We start from the raw sequence: 16,828 nt of genomic DNA, 5'->3' as shown, positions 1-16,828 counted from the left end.
CAGTCCTGTTACAAAATCCATGGAGATGTGGGACCATGGTCTTTGAGGGACTGGCAGTGGGTGCAGCAGGCCTATTTGGGCCCGAGGTGAGGCTTTATTTCGTGCGCACACGGGGCAGGCCGCCACATATTCTGAGACCTCCCTTTCCATGGTCGGCCACCAGAACCGCTGCTTGATTACATAGATGGTTCGCTTGACGCCTGGATGACATGTGAGCATGGACGTGTGAGCCCAGTGGATTACCTTGGAGCGTAATGACAGAGGGACAAACAAACGGTTTTGTGGACACTCACTTGGTGCTGGGCTCACATCATTAGCCTGCTTCACCTCTGATTCTATCTGCCATGACACCGCTCCAACCACACGGTTCAGTGGAAGGATTGTTTCGGGTTCTTTGGCAACAGGTTCAGGGTCATCAAGACGGGATAGAGCATCTGGTTTAGTATTTTGTGAGCCTGGGCGAAAAGACAGTGTGAAGTTGAACCTGTTAAAGAACAAGGTCCATCTAGCCTGACGTGAATTGAGCCTTTTAGCTTTCCTGATGTATTCAAGGTTCTTATGGTCGGTCCAGACTATAAAAGGTTGTTCTGCCCCCTCCAACCAGTGCCTCCACTCATCTAGAGCTGCCTTGACAGCCAACAGTTCCTTGTTTCCCACATCATAATTTCTTTCTGCAGGTGTCAACTTACGTGACAAATAGGCGCATGGATGCACCCTGTTGTCTTCGGCGGACCTCTGGGATAACACTGCCCCAATGCCCTGATTGGACGCATCAACCTCCACCATGAACTGCCGCTGGGGGTCCGGAACCGTGAGCACAGGAGCTGTGGTGAACCTTTCCTTGAGGCACCGAAAGGCTTTCTCGGCTTGGGGGGTCCACTGAAAAAGTATCTTGGAGGAGGTGAGTGCATGCAGTGGTGCAGCAACAGAGCTGAAGTTACGAATAAACTTTCTATAAAAATTGGCAAATCCCAGGAACTGTTGTACCTTTTTCCTGCTGTCCGGAGTTGGCCAATTAGCCACCGCACTGACCTTTGCTGGGTCCATCTGTACCTTGTTGGCCGTGATAACGTAGCCCAGGAAGCTGACAGTAGCTGCATGGAAGTCACACTTTTCACCTTTGACATAGAGCTGGTTCTCCAACAGCTTCTGAAGGACTTGACGAACATGAAGCACATGTGACTCCTCATCTGGTGAAAAAATTAGAATATCGTTGATGTACACAAACACAAAAATGTTCAAAAACTCTCTCAGAACATCATTCACAAATGCTTGGAAAACAGCTGGAGCATTGCATAGCCCAAAAGGCATGACCAGGTACTCGTAATGACCATTAGGAGTGTTAAAGCCCGTCTTCCATTCGTCTCCTTCTCTTATCCTGATGAGGTGATAAGCATTCCTGAGGTCTAACTTGGTGAAGACGGTGGCCTTTTGGAGCAATTCAAAAGCAGATGTAATTAACGGAAGCGGGTAACGGTTCTTTACGGTGATGTCATTAAGAGGGCTATAGTCAATGCATGGCCTGAGTGAACCGTCTTTCTTACCCACAAAAAAGAAACCTGCACCAGCTGGAGAGGAGGAGGGTCGGATTATTCCGGCCTTCAGTGAAGAGGTTAGGTATTCATCCATGGCCGCTCTTTCCGGCCCAGAGATGGAGTAGAGACGCCACTTGGGGATGGGGGCACCAGGTAACAGGTCAACGGCACAGTCAAAAGGTCGATGAGGAGGGAGAGACATGGCCTTCCTCTTGTTAAACACATCTTTTAAGTCATGATAGCATGAGGGTACATTACATAAATCTGGACAGTCAGTGTCAATGCCCCTGCTGCGTTCACTTCCTGGGCTCTCAGGGATGTTGGTCTGCCTCACCTGATTAACTTTACATGAGTGTGCACAGTCTCCTCCCCACCCCTTGATTTCCCCTGAGCGCCAATCTATGTGAGGGTTATGTTTTTTAAGCCACGGAAACCGCAAAATCAGTGGATGCTGTGCCGAGTTAAACAAATGAAACTGCATAACCTCGGTGTGGTCGTCTTTGAACGTCACCTAAATGGGTTCAGTACAATGAGTCACTCTAAACAGTTGACGACCATCCAAGGCACTGGCAGTTACCGGATGGGTCAGAGGAATAGTCTTAACCTGGTTCTGTCGAGCTAAGCTCCAGTCCATGAGACTTTCGTCTGCCCCAGAGTCAATTAAAACCCCATGAGTAACTGTCTGGTTGTTGATGGAGAATTCTACCTGGGTCAGTTGACGAGGATGACAGGCGGAGGTAAGCCTGCTCACCAGCGCCCTCCTCATGGCTGGTGAGCTCGACCCTTTCCCCGGACAGGTGGCAAGTTGATGGCCTGGCTGGCCACAGTAGAAGCAGCATCCCTCTTGCAGACGACGCTGTCTCTCCTCTGCAGTGATTTTGGTTCCCCCCAGCTGCATAGGTTCCTGTGGCTCTTGGGGAGGCCGCATTCTCCCAACACCTCCTGGCATGGGAGACGAAGTGGCCCTTGAAGGTTGGAATCCCGCAGAGTAACCTTCGTGACCTGGAGGACGACCTGCAGTCCGACGCCGCTCTCTCTCCCTTTCTCTGAGCCTGTTGTCCACCCGAATAGCCATGGCGATGGTGGCTTCCAGGTCCTGGGGGAGCTCTAAAGGTGCTAAATGATCCTTCACGGGCTCAGTAAGACCATTCATAAAAGCATCTATTAGTGCGGGTGTGTTCCACCCACTATCTGCGGCCACAGTGCGGAACTCAATGGCATAATCAACCACTTGGCGCTGGCGCTGTTTGAGCTGCATGAGGACCCGAGAAGCATCTCTAGCAGGTGAGGAGTGATCAAATATTTTACTTAAATTATCTTGGAAATCTGCGAGTGACTGACAAATATTAGAGTCTCTGGACCATTCGGCCGTGGCCCAAGCGGCAGCTCGGCCCGTTAAATGGGACACAATGAAGGCAACTTTAGCCTGGTCTGACTCAAAAGCTGCTGGGTTGAGCTTAAAGTGCAGGTCGCACTGGACTAGAAAGGTTCTACAGTCACCTGAGTTTCCAGAGAACTTCTCAGGGGGGGCCAACCGCAGGGATATGGGGGCAACTGGTCCAGTAGGTGCCGCAGCTGGATTCTCTGCCGGTGGTGTCGCCGGGGGGGCTGTGTCTAGGCGCAAAAGGACTTGGTGTAGTTGACCCGCCAGGTGGTTAACCTGAGAAGTGACTGAGGCTTGAAAATCCTCCTGACGCTTGGAGAGTTCCTCCACACCCCGGCCGACGGTGCTTAGCTGCGTTGCATGCTGATGGATCTTTGTGACCTGTGCAGCCATGGAGGTTTGGAGATTCTTCAAGTCAGCTGAGTCCATTGTTGGTCAGTTCGTTCTGTAACGACCTCAGACAGGAAGGAGGACTCAAACGCTTAACTCGAAGGGAATTTATTAAACAAAAAACGCTCTCAAGGAGGATGATAAAGGGGAACAAAAAACGCTCACTTGGAGGACAGAATGAAACAAGGCTTCTCGGGCTGCATGACGGTGACGCTGACAAGACAAAACGAACTGACACAAGACAAGCGAGACAAGGACTATTTGAACATGAGGTAAGGGGACACAGGTGGAACCAATCAGGGGCGGGGTTGACAATCACAGCGGAGGGAAGGCACACAAAGGGAGGAAGTCAAGATCTGAAACAAGAGGGAAAAGGTGAGTACAAAATAAAACAGGAAGTGCATGACAGGACGGGACATGAGTGACTTGACTAAATGAAAACATAAAGGACCAACACATGACACAAGACAAGACATTAACAAATTTGACGAGACATAACATTTTTTTACATTGCATGCATTACCTTGGTACTTAAAGTAAAGGATCTGAATGATTTTTTGGCATAGACACCTTTTTATTGACAGTAGAGAGACAGGAAATCACGGGATATTCTCATGTCTGAATTTCTGCACTTGTCTTGACTTGTCTAAGGAAGCATAACTAAAGAAATGTCTCCCTCTACTGGAGTGCTTTGTAACTGACATTTTAATTGGGGCCTGGACAAGTAATTAAAACCAAACCATTTTGTCCCATGAATGTATAGTCCTTGACTCATTACCTCAATCATTGTCATTCATCTAGAATTCAGATATTGAACAGAAATGTGTATTAATGCAGTCCAGTCGTGAGAACAGAATATAGTTAAAAGCAAGTTAAAAAAAACAAAGGTGAGTTTTTAACAGGTAATGATATGCTGTTGCTGCCCTCAGGTCCAAAGACATTAATTCCACAGTTTGTGTTAGGGACAAACTAATTTACTAACAGTAGATGACACATTTTTAGGTCTTTGAACAGGTCCTTCTGAAGAGATCAGTGAATTCAAGCGTAGTACTGTTATAGATGCCATCAGATGACACAGCATAGTGGGACTCATAACCAACAACATTGCCTACATGGAGGAGGTCCAGACACTGACCACCTGGTGCAAGGACAACAACATCATTCTCAACACAGAGAAAACAAAATAAATCATGATAGACTGCAGGAAAAACAAAAAAACACACCACGATGGTGTGTGCATTAACGGTGAGGAAGTGGAGAGGGTCTCGAGTTTCAAGTTCCTGTGAGTGCACATCACTGAGGACCTGACCTGGAGCCTGAACACCTCCTGCATCATCAAGAGAGCCCAGCAGAGACTGTTCTTCCTGTGGACACTGCAGGACCCCTCACATCCCGGAAACCCCCTCTGCACTCTCATCACATGCACAAACAGGCTGCAAAACAGCTTCTTCCCCAGAACTGTGGACAGAATGCAGACACACACACACACACACACACACACACACACACACACACACACACACACACACACACACACACACACACACACACGCTCACACACAATTGCCACCCCCAGACCCCGTGCAATAAGGGACCCAGTGCAATAATGAACTCTGTGCAGTAATGAACTGTGAATACTGTCGTGTCTCATTGGCCCTTATTTATTTATTTATCTATATTTTAGACCATATTTTAAGTCTTATGGGTATGGGTATGAATGTGTAGGTGGTCATAGGTATAAGTGAGAGGTGCTTGGCTCGTGTGTTCGTGTGTATTAGTGTTATGTGTATATATCATATCTTATTTTATTTTTTTATGCTGCATTGGACTGCAAACAGAGTTTCGTTGTATATTTGCAATGACAATAAAGGTCTATTCTACACTATTCTTTGCAATTAGCCAATTTGTGAAATTTCTTGCCAGCTAAATATTCCATGGTCAACTGTAAGTGGTATTATTGAAAAATAGAAGTGTTTAGCATTTAGGAAGAACAGCAACTCATCCACGAAGGGGCAGACCACATAAAGTAATAGAGCAGACTCAACAAGCACTGAGGTGTACAGTGCGTAAAAGTTGCCAACTCTCTGTTGATTCAATAACTGTATTTCCACTTCATGGAATGAGTTTGCATGACCAAGCAGCTGCATGCAAGCCTAACATCAACAAGCACAATGCTAAGTGTCAGATGGAGTGGTGTAAAACACACTACCACTGGACTCTGGAGCAGTGGAAACACACGTTCTGTGGAGTGATGAATCACGCCTCGCTGTCTGGCAGTCTGATGGACGAGTCACGGTTTGGCGGATGCCAGGCTGGGCATAACACGTTAATTTTTAAAACCTGCTGCTCACTGGCTCACTTACTCGTAGTGTTGCAAAGGGGCAGAACATTTCCAGCTATCTAGCTACTGTACAAACACGTTTTGATTTAATATTTGCAAGTTAAGCTTCAATAAAATGGATCAAATATATTTATCCCATTAATATCATCAAAACTTGACTTTATGTAGTCCTTTGGTTCAAACGTGTGGCTTCAATAGTCCAGGGTTATAGAAATCATCTGTGCATGTAGGGGGTGTAACCCTGCAGTAAGTAATGTGCTATGTGCATGTGATTGAGGAATAGGGTGGATATTTAACTATATTTGCATTAAATCTGGTTGTTTTAAACAAGATTATGCTACAAGATTTAAAAAAAAATTACATTTAAGTTCCTTGTTAGGCTAAAATGTTATTTTGTAAATTTCCAGTTTGTTTCCATTAATTCTCATATATTCCTGTTAATTCCCATGGAAAGTTTCCAACTTTGAAAATTCCAAGAATTTTGCAAACATACTCACTCAAAACCAATGTCACAGATTGCCGTTGCAATCGAAGTAAGTAAACTGTGTGCAATGCATGACGTGTTTGTATGGCAGGGTGGAGGTGTAAGTGTAATGGACAGTCCCAATACTTTTGTCCATATAGTGTATGATAGAACATTCTTGCAGTTATGTGTGTCTGGAAAATCAGAGTCAATTTGACAACGCCCTGGTATGTAGACAGTAGACACTATTTTCTCTTTGTTTTTTTGGCCTCCCAACTGGGGTTTCTTCTTTTACTTTTTTAGCTTTGAATTCAAGAAATATTTAGTCATCTATCATGATGATTAGGCCTATACAGCTGCCTGTGAGAGCAGATTTGTTTAACTAGACACACACACAAATTCGAATTGACTCTGTTTGTGCAAAAATAAATACATAAATAAATAAATTATAGATTTAAAGATTTAAAGATTACAATTTGAATGTGTTTCATCAACAGCACGGCAATATTTTGTTTGTCACTGTTAATCTTCTATACTTTGTCCATGCTCCAGACGGGGTGGTGGGGGAAGGTATCGTTGCGCGCTTTATTTATATAGTGCAGCTAAAACTGTGGCTTCGCTCTTTGTCAAGTTGTCAAATGCACATTCATTAATATAGATTCGAGGACATTGAATGCATATTGCGATGAAAACGCTGTCACGTGTGTAGTGTGTGGGATTTTGGTGATGCATTGAGACTGCGTGGAGGTCAAAAGACGTACCGGCGGAGGGATATAGTACTCAAACTCGGGCATAGCACGCCGGTGTCGCTGGATTGAGGTTTCCGGGCTACTGTAACGGGACTGCAACACCGGTATACAGTCTCAACAGATTAACTACACATACATTGTAATAAAGCTCGATATCATTTAAGTACTTTTGTAGATTAACGATCTCTTGCTGCATACAATATCATAACATCTTGTCTCTTCATCTACACGGACCTTGAAAAGTCACCGGGAAAATGGTAAGTACAGGCTGCAGAGCACTCCTCGCTAGTTATCGGTAACAACTAATGCACTGTTGTCACTTTGTGTCCAAATTACAGCCACCGAGCATTGTGTAGCGTTATTGCATTCAGCTGTAAACATGCATCAAAGCATAATCGCTCTTCAATGTATCTAATAATCCAAATGAATGCTAAAACTCCACATGAGAAGAGAACAGCCTCAGCTAGAAAACAGCAGAAAATGGGTTAATGTGACTGTAAAATCTGGTTATCACAATTTTGGCAAAGGGGGGTTGCTTTGTATCTAATAATTGGTGTGAGAAAATCTTTTATTTTGTAATAATAATCGTCGACTGTGCAGCATGAATGCCATGTTGGGAGAGGAAACATGCGATGTGTTTCCTGCTTTAGTGTGACATAAATAATTTAGCTGATTTGCGGTAGCGTTTGTGTTATATTTATTTATTATATTGTGATTTTTTGTTTGTTTTAACATGCATGCATAATCAAGGTTTGCAGCGTTTTCTGTCGCCAGTTTTGAGTCGAGAGTGGGCGTGGTGGTGGTGGTGAAAAGAGGAGGAGGAGGAGGGGGCTGCTGTGTAAAAATAGACCATCCAGCGTTAACGTGATCTTGAAAAACCCACCTCGTTAATCTTGCAAGACGGATATCAAAACAGTCGCTAACTGCTCTGCTAACCACCATTTAGACACACAGCACCACGGAGCCGCTGCAGCAGGGCCAGCACGTCTTGCAAGCACATCAGGGCAGGGGGGCGATGTTTTTGGATGTAGTGTGATATGCGCAACAAGCCAAAAAAAGGTTGTAATCACCACCACAATTGCGTTTACATAACAACACTGTTCACAGGTAGTCTCGGTTCTAGCAACAGTTGTCTGTCGCTGTGCGGTTTCTGGAGGTGATGTTGTTTTTTTTTCCTTGGGGGGTGGGGGGGGGGGGGGGGGGGGGGGTGGGTGGTAGGTATTATGCGTCCGTGCAAACAGACACCATGACAGCATCTCCTCCGTTACGTATTGCGCCACAACGTTGAACCGCATTCTGCTCCTGCTGAATGATCCTTTTTGCCACCCCTCCTTCTGCGCCTCCCTTCCCCCCGCATTGAACCAAACCATGCTTGGTGCAGTAGGCTGTCAGGACCCGCAGTGCACCCTTCAAAACGGGAATCTATGCCCCCCCCCCCCCCAAAAGAAAAAGCCCAGTTGTGGCACTGCAAATGAATCCCTGCCTGTGTGTCAAATCCTTTTTATAACACATGATCTGTAATATTATTTGTAAAGTAAGGAAACTTAGAAAGATATAGTAGTTGTGTGTCATGACTCATGACTGATTGACTGTAATTTCTATTTTGTGTGACATGAAAATGTCGTCCACTGATGAGTTGCGAGGCCAGCAGTAGCTACAGTTCAGCCGAGCACTTTTCACAGCAGATATAAATCCTCCAACACAACTGTGCTGTGCTCTGATCCAGACACTGCTTGCTTCAGCACCACCGAATGGGTCGGCAGTGGACAGAGCGGATACTCTGCAGTCTGTCTTGCTCTCTTACTTGTTAGCCCCCCCTTCCTCCTTGCCACTACTACCACCACCACCACCACAGTGACTCATTGAAATTGACTCGAACACATGGCATTACCAAGGATATGTTAGCTTTAATCACTTTCATTTTAAGGAAACCAAGTTTTTGTTAGAAAATGTAGAACCCTTCATCTGTGTTACAAGTTATTATTTTTCTTTTGGATTATTTGATGCATTAGCATTTTAGCTTCATGAGTTCAATTGCTGCTTTCATTTGAACAAGAATTAAATGAGTCCTCCTCAGGCTGGATGACTATAAAGCATTATCAGCTTATCTTCACCACTTAGCTTACATCAGCGCTGCATTGTTGTTGGCTTGCGGGATTTTTTTTATGCAGCAGTTAAGTTCTTGTTATCCTCTATCGTGCCAGTTGTTCCCCCTGTCATCTGGTGATCATATACAGACAATATTTTAGGAGTAGACACAGACGAGCAACAGTTGGCACAGGGGCTCATCTATGATACTGAACCGGGTCCTCACATCTGTTTCAATAAAAAGATAAAAAGAGGTGGTTAGTTGCAGTGATATTCAGTGTGCTACATAGGCGACCCTGTTCGTGTCTCACTAATTATAGCAAGCGTGTGTATTTTGGGCTGTGGAGTATTTATACTCGTCCCTCATCACACTTGCTCAGCTTGAAGTGGGCATGTTGACTGACTTAGACAGGCCTGGTAAGACCTCACAAGGACAGCAGAGTGACATCTCAGATGAGGTTGAAAAATGAAGAGGGTGTCTTAATGCAATAGGGTCACTTTCTCATGAGTAAAAACATTTAAAAAACCATCTAACAGCAGCTGGTAAGAACATTGTCATTCAGTTCCTATCATCATGGGTTCGTGTGTGTCCTTTTTAAAAATGATTATTAATTAAAAAACCTCATGAACAGATAAGTTAGTTCTTCCACCCACTGCAATCAACATGTCTTTAATGAAATCTGTGATTTTACTCCAGTAATGCAACAAGTTTTGCATTCTAGATGTTACACAGTACAACGCACTTGTATCCAGTTTTTTGTTTAAACTTAAAAATTATATGATACCCGTCAATTAATTTGTTTGCCTAATAAAGATAGATGTCTAAACTAGTTAAGTTTAACAATGTGGTCACATCTGTAAGCTTATTTTTTTGGCAGGTCTTATGCAATGTCTGGGTCCAGCAGTCAGACGATATCCAAATCTGTTTTCAATTAGTTCGTTTATATTTCATTTCGCATTGGCGTAGGTCTATAATCGTGGTTTACACAGTGCAATTTGCTGCAAGTGTTCCTCATTAAGTCTACCGGAAGTTTTTTATCTCTTAAATCATTATGTAGAAGATTTGGAAGTGAAACTTCTCCCAAATGTGTGTTTTTTTTATTTTAGTATTTAACCTAAAAAAAATATCCGTTGGCTTTAAAGGGGAATTGCTTACAATGCTGTGCGTTAGAAACAACTTGAAGTGTTTTAACATAGGACAATAGTATGTCTTTTACACTGAGTTATGTAGCTTATACTTATATGCAAATCACTTAATTTAGCAAACCTTGCAGGACTGGAGCCAGTACCAGTATTAGGTGGAGCAGAACTAGTATACACAGGGGTTAATGTGGTGTTGAAAATGCATACATTGTGGGTCCCTGAAACTTAACCAGTTCTGCAGAAAGTACACTTTTATATTTACTTTCTTTGTCTTGGTATGATTTTATTAAAATTCTAGGCAGTCATTTGTTAATTTATTGAATGTATAACGCTCCCCATCAAACTGAACCCGTGCCATTTTCACTCTTACATCACCAACCACAGTGGAAACATGTCCAGGGCTTATTGTGTCATCCTTGGCATTTGTAGATGTGTGTGCTCTTTCATATTGTCTAATTAAAACTGCCAAATTAAGCCCGTTTTAAATACGTCCTGTAATTGCACAAAGTTATTAACAGGAGATCATTTTCATTATAGACTAACAATGTCTTATTCTTTTGTTAACAGGCTGATCAGCTGACTGAAGAGCAGATTGCTGGTGAGTTTATATCCTAACAATGTTTGGTTGGTTTTAGGTTAGTTCTGGCTCTGTTTTGGGTTTGTTGGTGAAAAAACACCAACAAACCCAAAACAGAGCCAGTTAATAGCACCCACGTGACTTCTTGCGGTGTAAATCAGACCCTGATGTTTAGGTTAAAATGAAAATCAGCAGGGTTTTGAGTGAAGAGTTCCAGATTTAACCACTAATCACTACAACAAATGCACCAGTGCTTTCACTCATGCCATGCTACTGTATGACACACTGTGTTATTTCTGTAAATTTACAGAGTTCAAGGAGGCGTTCTCGCTGTTTGACAAGGATGGAGATGGAACCATCACCACCAAGGAGCTCGGGACTGTGATGCGCTCTCTGGGACAGAACCCCACAGAGGCTGAGCTGCAGGACATGATCAATGAGGTGGATGCTGATGGTGAGAAGGAAAAGCTCAAAAACACAAGCAAATGATACTTGTTCATACTTAAAATCACTGTGTCCAACCTAGACATCTCTGCATGTGCTATAAAGATATTTAGATTGTTCTTGAAATTAATCACGACATTTTTATGTTCCTTAAGTGAAAAGGTAACATTTGCTGCCGTTGTCTTGCAATTTCTGTGTTAGGCTGAATCTTAATAAGCACTTACATTTAACACATTCGTGACTATTTGTCTTATGTCAAATGTAGAAATGTATGATTACTTTAATTTAAAGCCATGTTTAGAATTTGGAAATGTCCACTGTCTGTACAGAATAGGATACTCCAGCAACAGTAAAGCCTGTGATATCAGTGGCATGGTAGTTTTAATGAACGCCCTTTATAATGTAGCACCTACTTAATAAACAGGATTTATTATTTTTCTCAGAGATGAAATGATGCAAGAGCATACTTCATTCAATTTTGGTGATCTGCTACACAGTTATGTATTAGTTTGGCTCTACGTTTACTGTATCTGTTAAAATGTGTGGTATTTACTTTTATATTTTGTGCCATAAGAAACGTTGTGTCCTCTTGATGTGTTCAGTTTTTCAGTGAAACTATGCTGTGACAAAAATAACACTCACCACTCTGTTTTTATGACTCTGTTTAGGTAATGGTACAATTGATTTTCCGGAGTTCCTGACCATGATGGCCAGGAAGATGAAGGATACAGACAGCGAGGAGGAGATCAGAGAAGCCTTCAGAGTCTTTGACAAGGTGCTGACTGAGTAGACTGAAACAATAACTAGCACACATTTTTTTGTTGTATCCTTGTTACAGTTAGCCACATGTATATTATTAGGAAAAGCTAAACATGTAAAAAAAGAAAAAGAAAAAAGTGTTTATCTTTTAATACAGAAAAAGTACAAAGCTGATTAGTGCATAATACTGAGCAGTCACAGTAACTCGCTATATCCCAGATCAGCACTTTGCTTCAGGAAATGGCTTTTTGATTATAATATTGTGTATGCTAACATGCTGAAATTTAGCATCCAGCTCTAATGGGGTGATCACACTGTGAGCGACAAAGCTATAAAATGGCCAAGCTACATTGTCGCAACGGTGCTCAAGCCCTTGTTGACTTGGTAATATTATCATGAGCTTAATTTCAATAATCTATAATAGCTGGTAAACATAATTTAGTATTATTAAATAACACACTGCGTGCAATTAATGTACATGACATATCTGGTACCTCCGCAATAACTACCACTCTCCGCCAAGCTGCATTTTTTTTCCTAGTATGGTAGTGAATGAAATGTGCACGGTTAAATGGCACAGATAACTGGCTAATAGCAAGGATCAGTTTTTCTCCCATTTTTTTTAGACAGAGCGTAACAGGAAATGTGGGGAAAGAGAAGGGAGGTGGAAACGGTGAAACAAAAACATGATTGGTTGATACTTAAAAAAAGTTGAGACCAGCTCAACTTTGATTGGTGTTGCAGTGACAAGAGTCGGACGTCAGTTTAAAACTTCATGTCACCGACTCCCATTGAAAATAACTTTTAGCCTGTTGCTTTGTTGCCACAGGTGAGGCTGAGGAAGTGCACTTCAGCCAAATCATAACTACTACTATTATCTAACTATTATCTAGTTTGTGTCACTGAGGCAACAGAAGTACTCAAGTAGTTGCTAGCTGATCTTGCAGTATAGAAATGAGACCGGTATCAGTGGCATTCGACCATAGGCACATGTAAAATGGTAAATGATTACAGAGAAATGAGTTCCTCTGTTCCCTCTGCAGGATGGTAACGGCTACATCAGTGCAGCAGAGCTACGGCACGTCATGACCAACTTAGGGGAGAAGCTCACTGATGAAGAAGTGGACGAAATGATTCGTGAGGCTGACATCGATGGTGATGGTCAAGTCAACTATGAGGGTGAATTGTCGTTTTTGTTTGACTTCTTCCTTTTCCTGCCAACAACCCAATATTTGTGCTTTTATAGTCAACAGATCACCATCACTATTGTTGCATTGTCATTTAACTGTTTTTTATTCCTGTTCTTTTTACAGAGTTTGTCCAGATGATGACCGCCAAGTGAAGAGAACACTGAAATTTATCTCAACGTTGCTTGTCCTCCTAAGATCACTGTCTTTAAGAACAAAAAAAAAGGAACATTATCAGATGAAACACCCCCCCCCCCCCCCCCCCCCCCCCCCCCCAAATCACTATTTGTAGAATTGCAATTTGTGCTTCAATACATCCAACTACTTCTAAGGTATCTGTTAGCATACACCAACAGAATAATCCCTAAAGAAGTTAATGGACCAAGCTTTAAGAGGGCTGAAGCCCCGTACTTCCGACCAAGATTCTGCGGAGTCACCCAGCTCCTGATTAATTTAGAGGAAAGAGCAACACTGAAAGGGCAAAGGGATAGGAACCCATGCCACAGTTCATATAGAGAAGTTGGCTATTTAATTCTTTCCAATATGCTTCAACAAAGAAAATTGACTCTCTTGCACCAGTGGTGATTCTCTTAATACCGATTTGAGTACCCTTCTTGCATGCACCCTTTCTGTGGCGGTCTCTTGTCACGACAGGGTGGTTCTGATCCCATCAGAGGTAGTGGTCAGATTGTGTACACACTGGAGGTATATACATTAATATATAGCTATATATCTGTAAAATATGTGTCACTATTGATTATTGCAAGAGCAAATAGTTGCAATGTAGGGTGTTCAATGGTGCTCAGTTGGAAATGAGCATTCTTATACCTTGAAGAGTTTGGACAAGAATGAGAGGCTATAAGGCATTGAAGGTTTTTTCCCTTATGGGAGGTTTTATCGTCTTGTTTTGAGTCGTGGGCTTTGCATTGCCTGGATCACTGATTGGAGACAGTAGTGTGTCGTATTGCTTCAGGATGATTATTGTGAAAACACACTTGAGGACTGCAGTTAATACCTTTGTTCTGCAAACAAATATCCTGATGATACAATATTGATGTAATGCTTTATAAATGTGTTATCAAATATTAATGTATTGATGACAAACTTTGGTCACAAAATATATCTATATATATTAGTGTGTGGTAAAGTTTGCATTGCCTATTGTTGTAGTAAATGACCTGTGACATGTTTTCTCTTTGGTTTTGAAATGTGCCATAATACTCTAAAACGCCTCAACCTTCTTGCAAGAATCGTAGTTCATTAGAATATAATAAATCTACTTAGTATAATAACGTATTAAAATACATGCAGTTGAACATATTTGCACAAAAAGTTTTGTTTTAAAAGAAGAAAAAAGAAACCAAATTTCACTGTTGCTGCTGCTATAACAACTCATGTGTTTCACTCATTTTTTGTCCTTGTTGGTGTCTGATCTTCAATTTGTAGTCCGGTGATTCAAACTTCAAACTTGCTTGCTGTTTTACTGAACAGAATACATATACTGTATATTCACAAATACTACTTGTGGTTGGGGTGATATGTCTCATTTGGGCTATTAGAAAGGAAACTTCAGATGGGGATGAAATAGGGTGGTAGTAATGAGTTCAGCTTTAGATGTGAGATTGGTTTCAGGGTTAGATTTTGGAACAGTTGGTTAAATTTATGAAGCAAGTTAGCTGGGATATCTTTAGATTCCTCAAAGCGCAACACTGAAACATGACTCTGTTTGAGGCGTTTTAATTGGTTATCTTTGATTCAAATGTTGGGAAGTAAATGGTAATGGATTGTTAACTTCTGAAGGTATCTAAAAAAAAAAGTAAAGATGTGATATATTTTCCATAAATCAATAAATTGACTGAGCTTTACTTCACCTGCATTTCCATGTCATGTTTGGGCTTTTATAACGGGCGTCTCTCAAGCGATAATTCTTCAGATTTAAGTCCTAGTTGATTTGGAAACACCTGGGGTTACTGGAGGTAATAGCAAGTGTAGTTTAACTCCACAGCAAATACGTCTTGACAGCTACTTCATCAGAAATAACAGAAGACCAGCTGGTATATCTGTTTATAGCACAGCCAATCAAACTGCTTAATAAACAAGTCAGTCAATACAGGGCCTTTTTCAATCTTTCCATGAGCGACTGCAATCTTCATGCTGTGCGCAGTGCAGGTAGTTTTAAAATTACGAACGGTGACACAGGATTACATGCTACCCTGTATGTTTGAAGGCCGTTTAAAAGCCAGCACAGTACTGGTAGACCATGCCACATACAAACAAAACTACAGAAGTTAATACATTGAATGAAGTTAATACATACTAGATACATTGAATGGCTGTTGCTGAATACTATCAAATATGTTCATAACTTTAAAGTGTAGTTTAACAGAGTTATTGTTGCTTGTTTTTTTTATTAAAGTGAATGACTGAAAAAGGAAATCTATATTTATCCTGGAGAGAATTATATATTGCACTATATCCTGTCCCTGCCAGTGTCCCTGTGCCAGAAAGGAGCACTTATCTTGCCCAGAAGAAGACAGCCTGAGATTGGGTCAGGGCAGGTCACCCAAGCCCTTCACTGGAGAAACTATCCCAGGCACAGGCTATATTTAGTGTCTCATGGGATTGCTCCAGGAGCCTGTGGTAATCCAGGTCCACTAGGGTCACAACCTCTCACCTGCACACTCTAAATGCAAACGCAAACTGCTCGTTCTCCCACTGATGGGCAAGATCAACAGCCAATGAGACAAGGTTTTATCTGGAGCAGTTGGGTCTGATTGGATGTGTGTCCACATGCTAATCGTGTGTGACGTGGTTAAGTAGATAAGATAAATGAATTAGGAAACAGGAGCACACTCAGCATGACAATAAGAACTACAGCAGCATAACAGGCAGGTGTGATTATCCCTTTATGGTTATGTAATGACAGGCTGAGAGACCGGTTAGTGTAGGTGCCACAGTGTCTGAACATCACACAGGGACTTTATGAAGTGACAGTTTGGCTGCATTAGCTGCACTTTGAATGTCCACTGTTCTTCAGGAAAGTACTTAGAAGAGTACTTAGCTAAGATTGAGGTTTTAAAGTAGAGCTATTTGGACATAAAAACTATTTGACAGAAAGCCCCTAATGCACATCATCATGTCTAATGAGAGCATCTTTACATATAACAAATACATTTAAAAAGTAACATCACTAAGTTCTACACCCCACACAGGCTGTGTCCCATAAAACCTGCAACAGCAACCAAAAGGACAATAGTAAGGATTTTATCAAAACAGTAGGTGGCGTAGTTTAATCAAATTCAAACTCAACCTGCACTGTCTATTTTCTGTGGGGCTTCTGTATAAACAGCTGAATGAACAAGCTGTTTAAACACCAGTGAAAATTTAGATACACTTAGATGATTGTATGCAGCTTGTTTTGAGCCAGCGTGTTCTTCTTAAAAAGCTGAAATAAGACTGGAATAAGTGAGTGTGAGTGTGAATAGGGGCGTGTGTGCGTGCATGAATTCCATTGTAAATCATTCATGTGTTTGCTCGGGTGCACCACACCCACTACCCATAATAGTGTACACTTTTGTAATGTAACCCAATCACCCCTTTGCTATAGACATACTGGGTATTTCTTTTCATTTGGACTATGCCTGCAGGGGGTGGGGGTTTACGCAGTGTTATCTAAACTGTATTGTGCAATAAAGGATTATGAATAATGTATAGTAAGTATTTTAGGACAGTTTATTTAAGGTTAATGCACACTGTCACCCCTCCTGA

The 16,828-nt window shown here is 42.0% G+C and overlaps 1 protein-coding gene across 1 annotated transcript; it reads left to right on the top strand.

The window, feature by feature from the left end:
• The first annotated feature begins 6,912 nt into the window (after nt 1-6,912).
• calm3a (calmodulin 3a (phosphorylase kinase, delta)) lies at nt 6,913-14,930 on the top strand. The gene is made up of 6 exons (XM_062419515.1): nt 6,913-7,119; nt 10,661-10,691; nt 10,981-11,124; nt 11,783-11,889; nt 12,917-13,052; nt 13,187-14,930. The coding sequence occupies exons 1-6, from the start codon at nt 7,117-7,119 to the stop codon at nt 13,213-13,215; spliced, it is 450 nt and encodes a 149-aa protein (XP_062275499.1). The 5' UTR covers nt 6,913-7,116; the 3' UTR covers nt 13,216-14,930.
• The last annotated feature ends 1,898 nt before the right edge of the window (nt 14,931-16,828 follow it).

This window comes from Scomber scombrus, chromosome 5, assembly GCF_963691925.1.
Source record: "Scomber scombrus chromosome 5, fScoSco1.1, whole genome shotgun sequence".
Lineage (NCBI taxonomy): Eukaryota > Metazoa > Chordata > Actinopteri > Scombriformes > Scombridae > Scomber > Scomber scombrus.
The sequence above is the reverse complement of the archived record's forward strand: the minus strand, read 5'-3'. Positions and strand labels throughout refer to the sequence as shown.

Excerpts from the sequence above, each read along its gene's own strand:
- calm3a (XM_062419515.1), top strand. Across the intron at positions 11,125-11,782 it reads CAATGAGGTGGATGCTGATG|GTAATGGTACAATTGATTTT; the intron begins GTGAGAAGGAAA and ends GACTCTGTTTAG. Across the intron at positions 13,053-13,186 it reads TGGTCAAGTCAACTATGAGG|AGTTTGTCCAGATGATGACC; the intron begins GTGAATTGTCGT and ends TTCTTTTTACAG.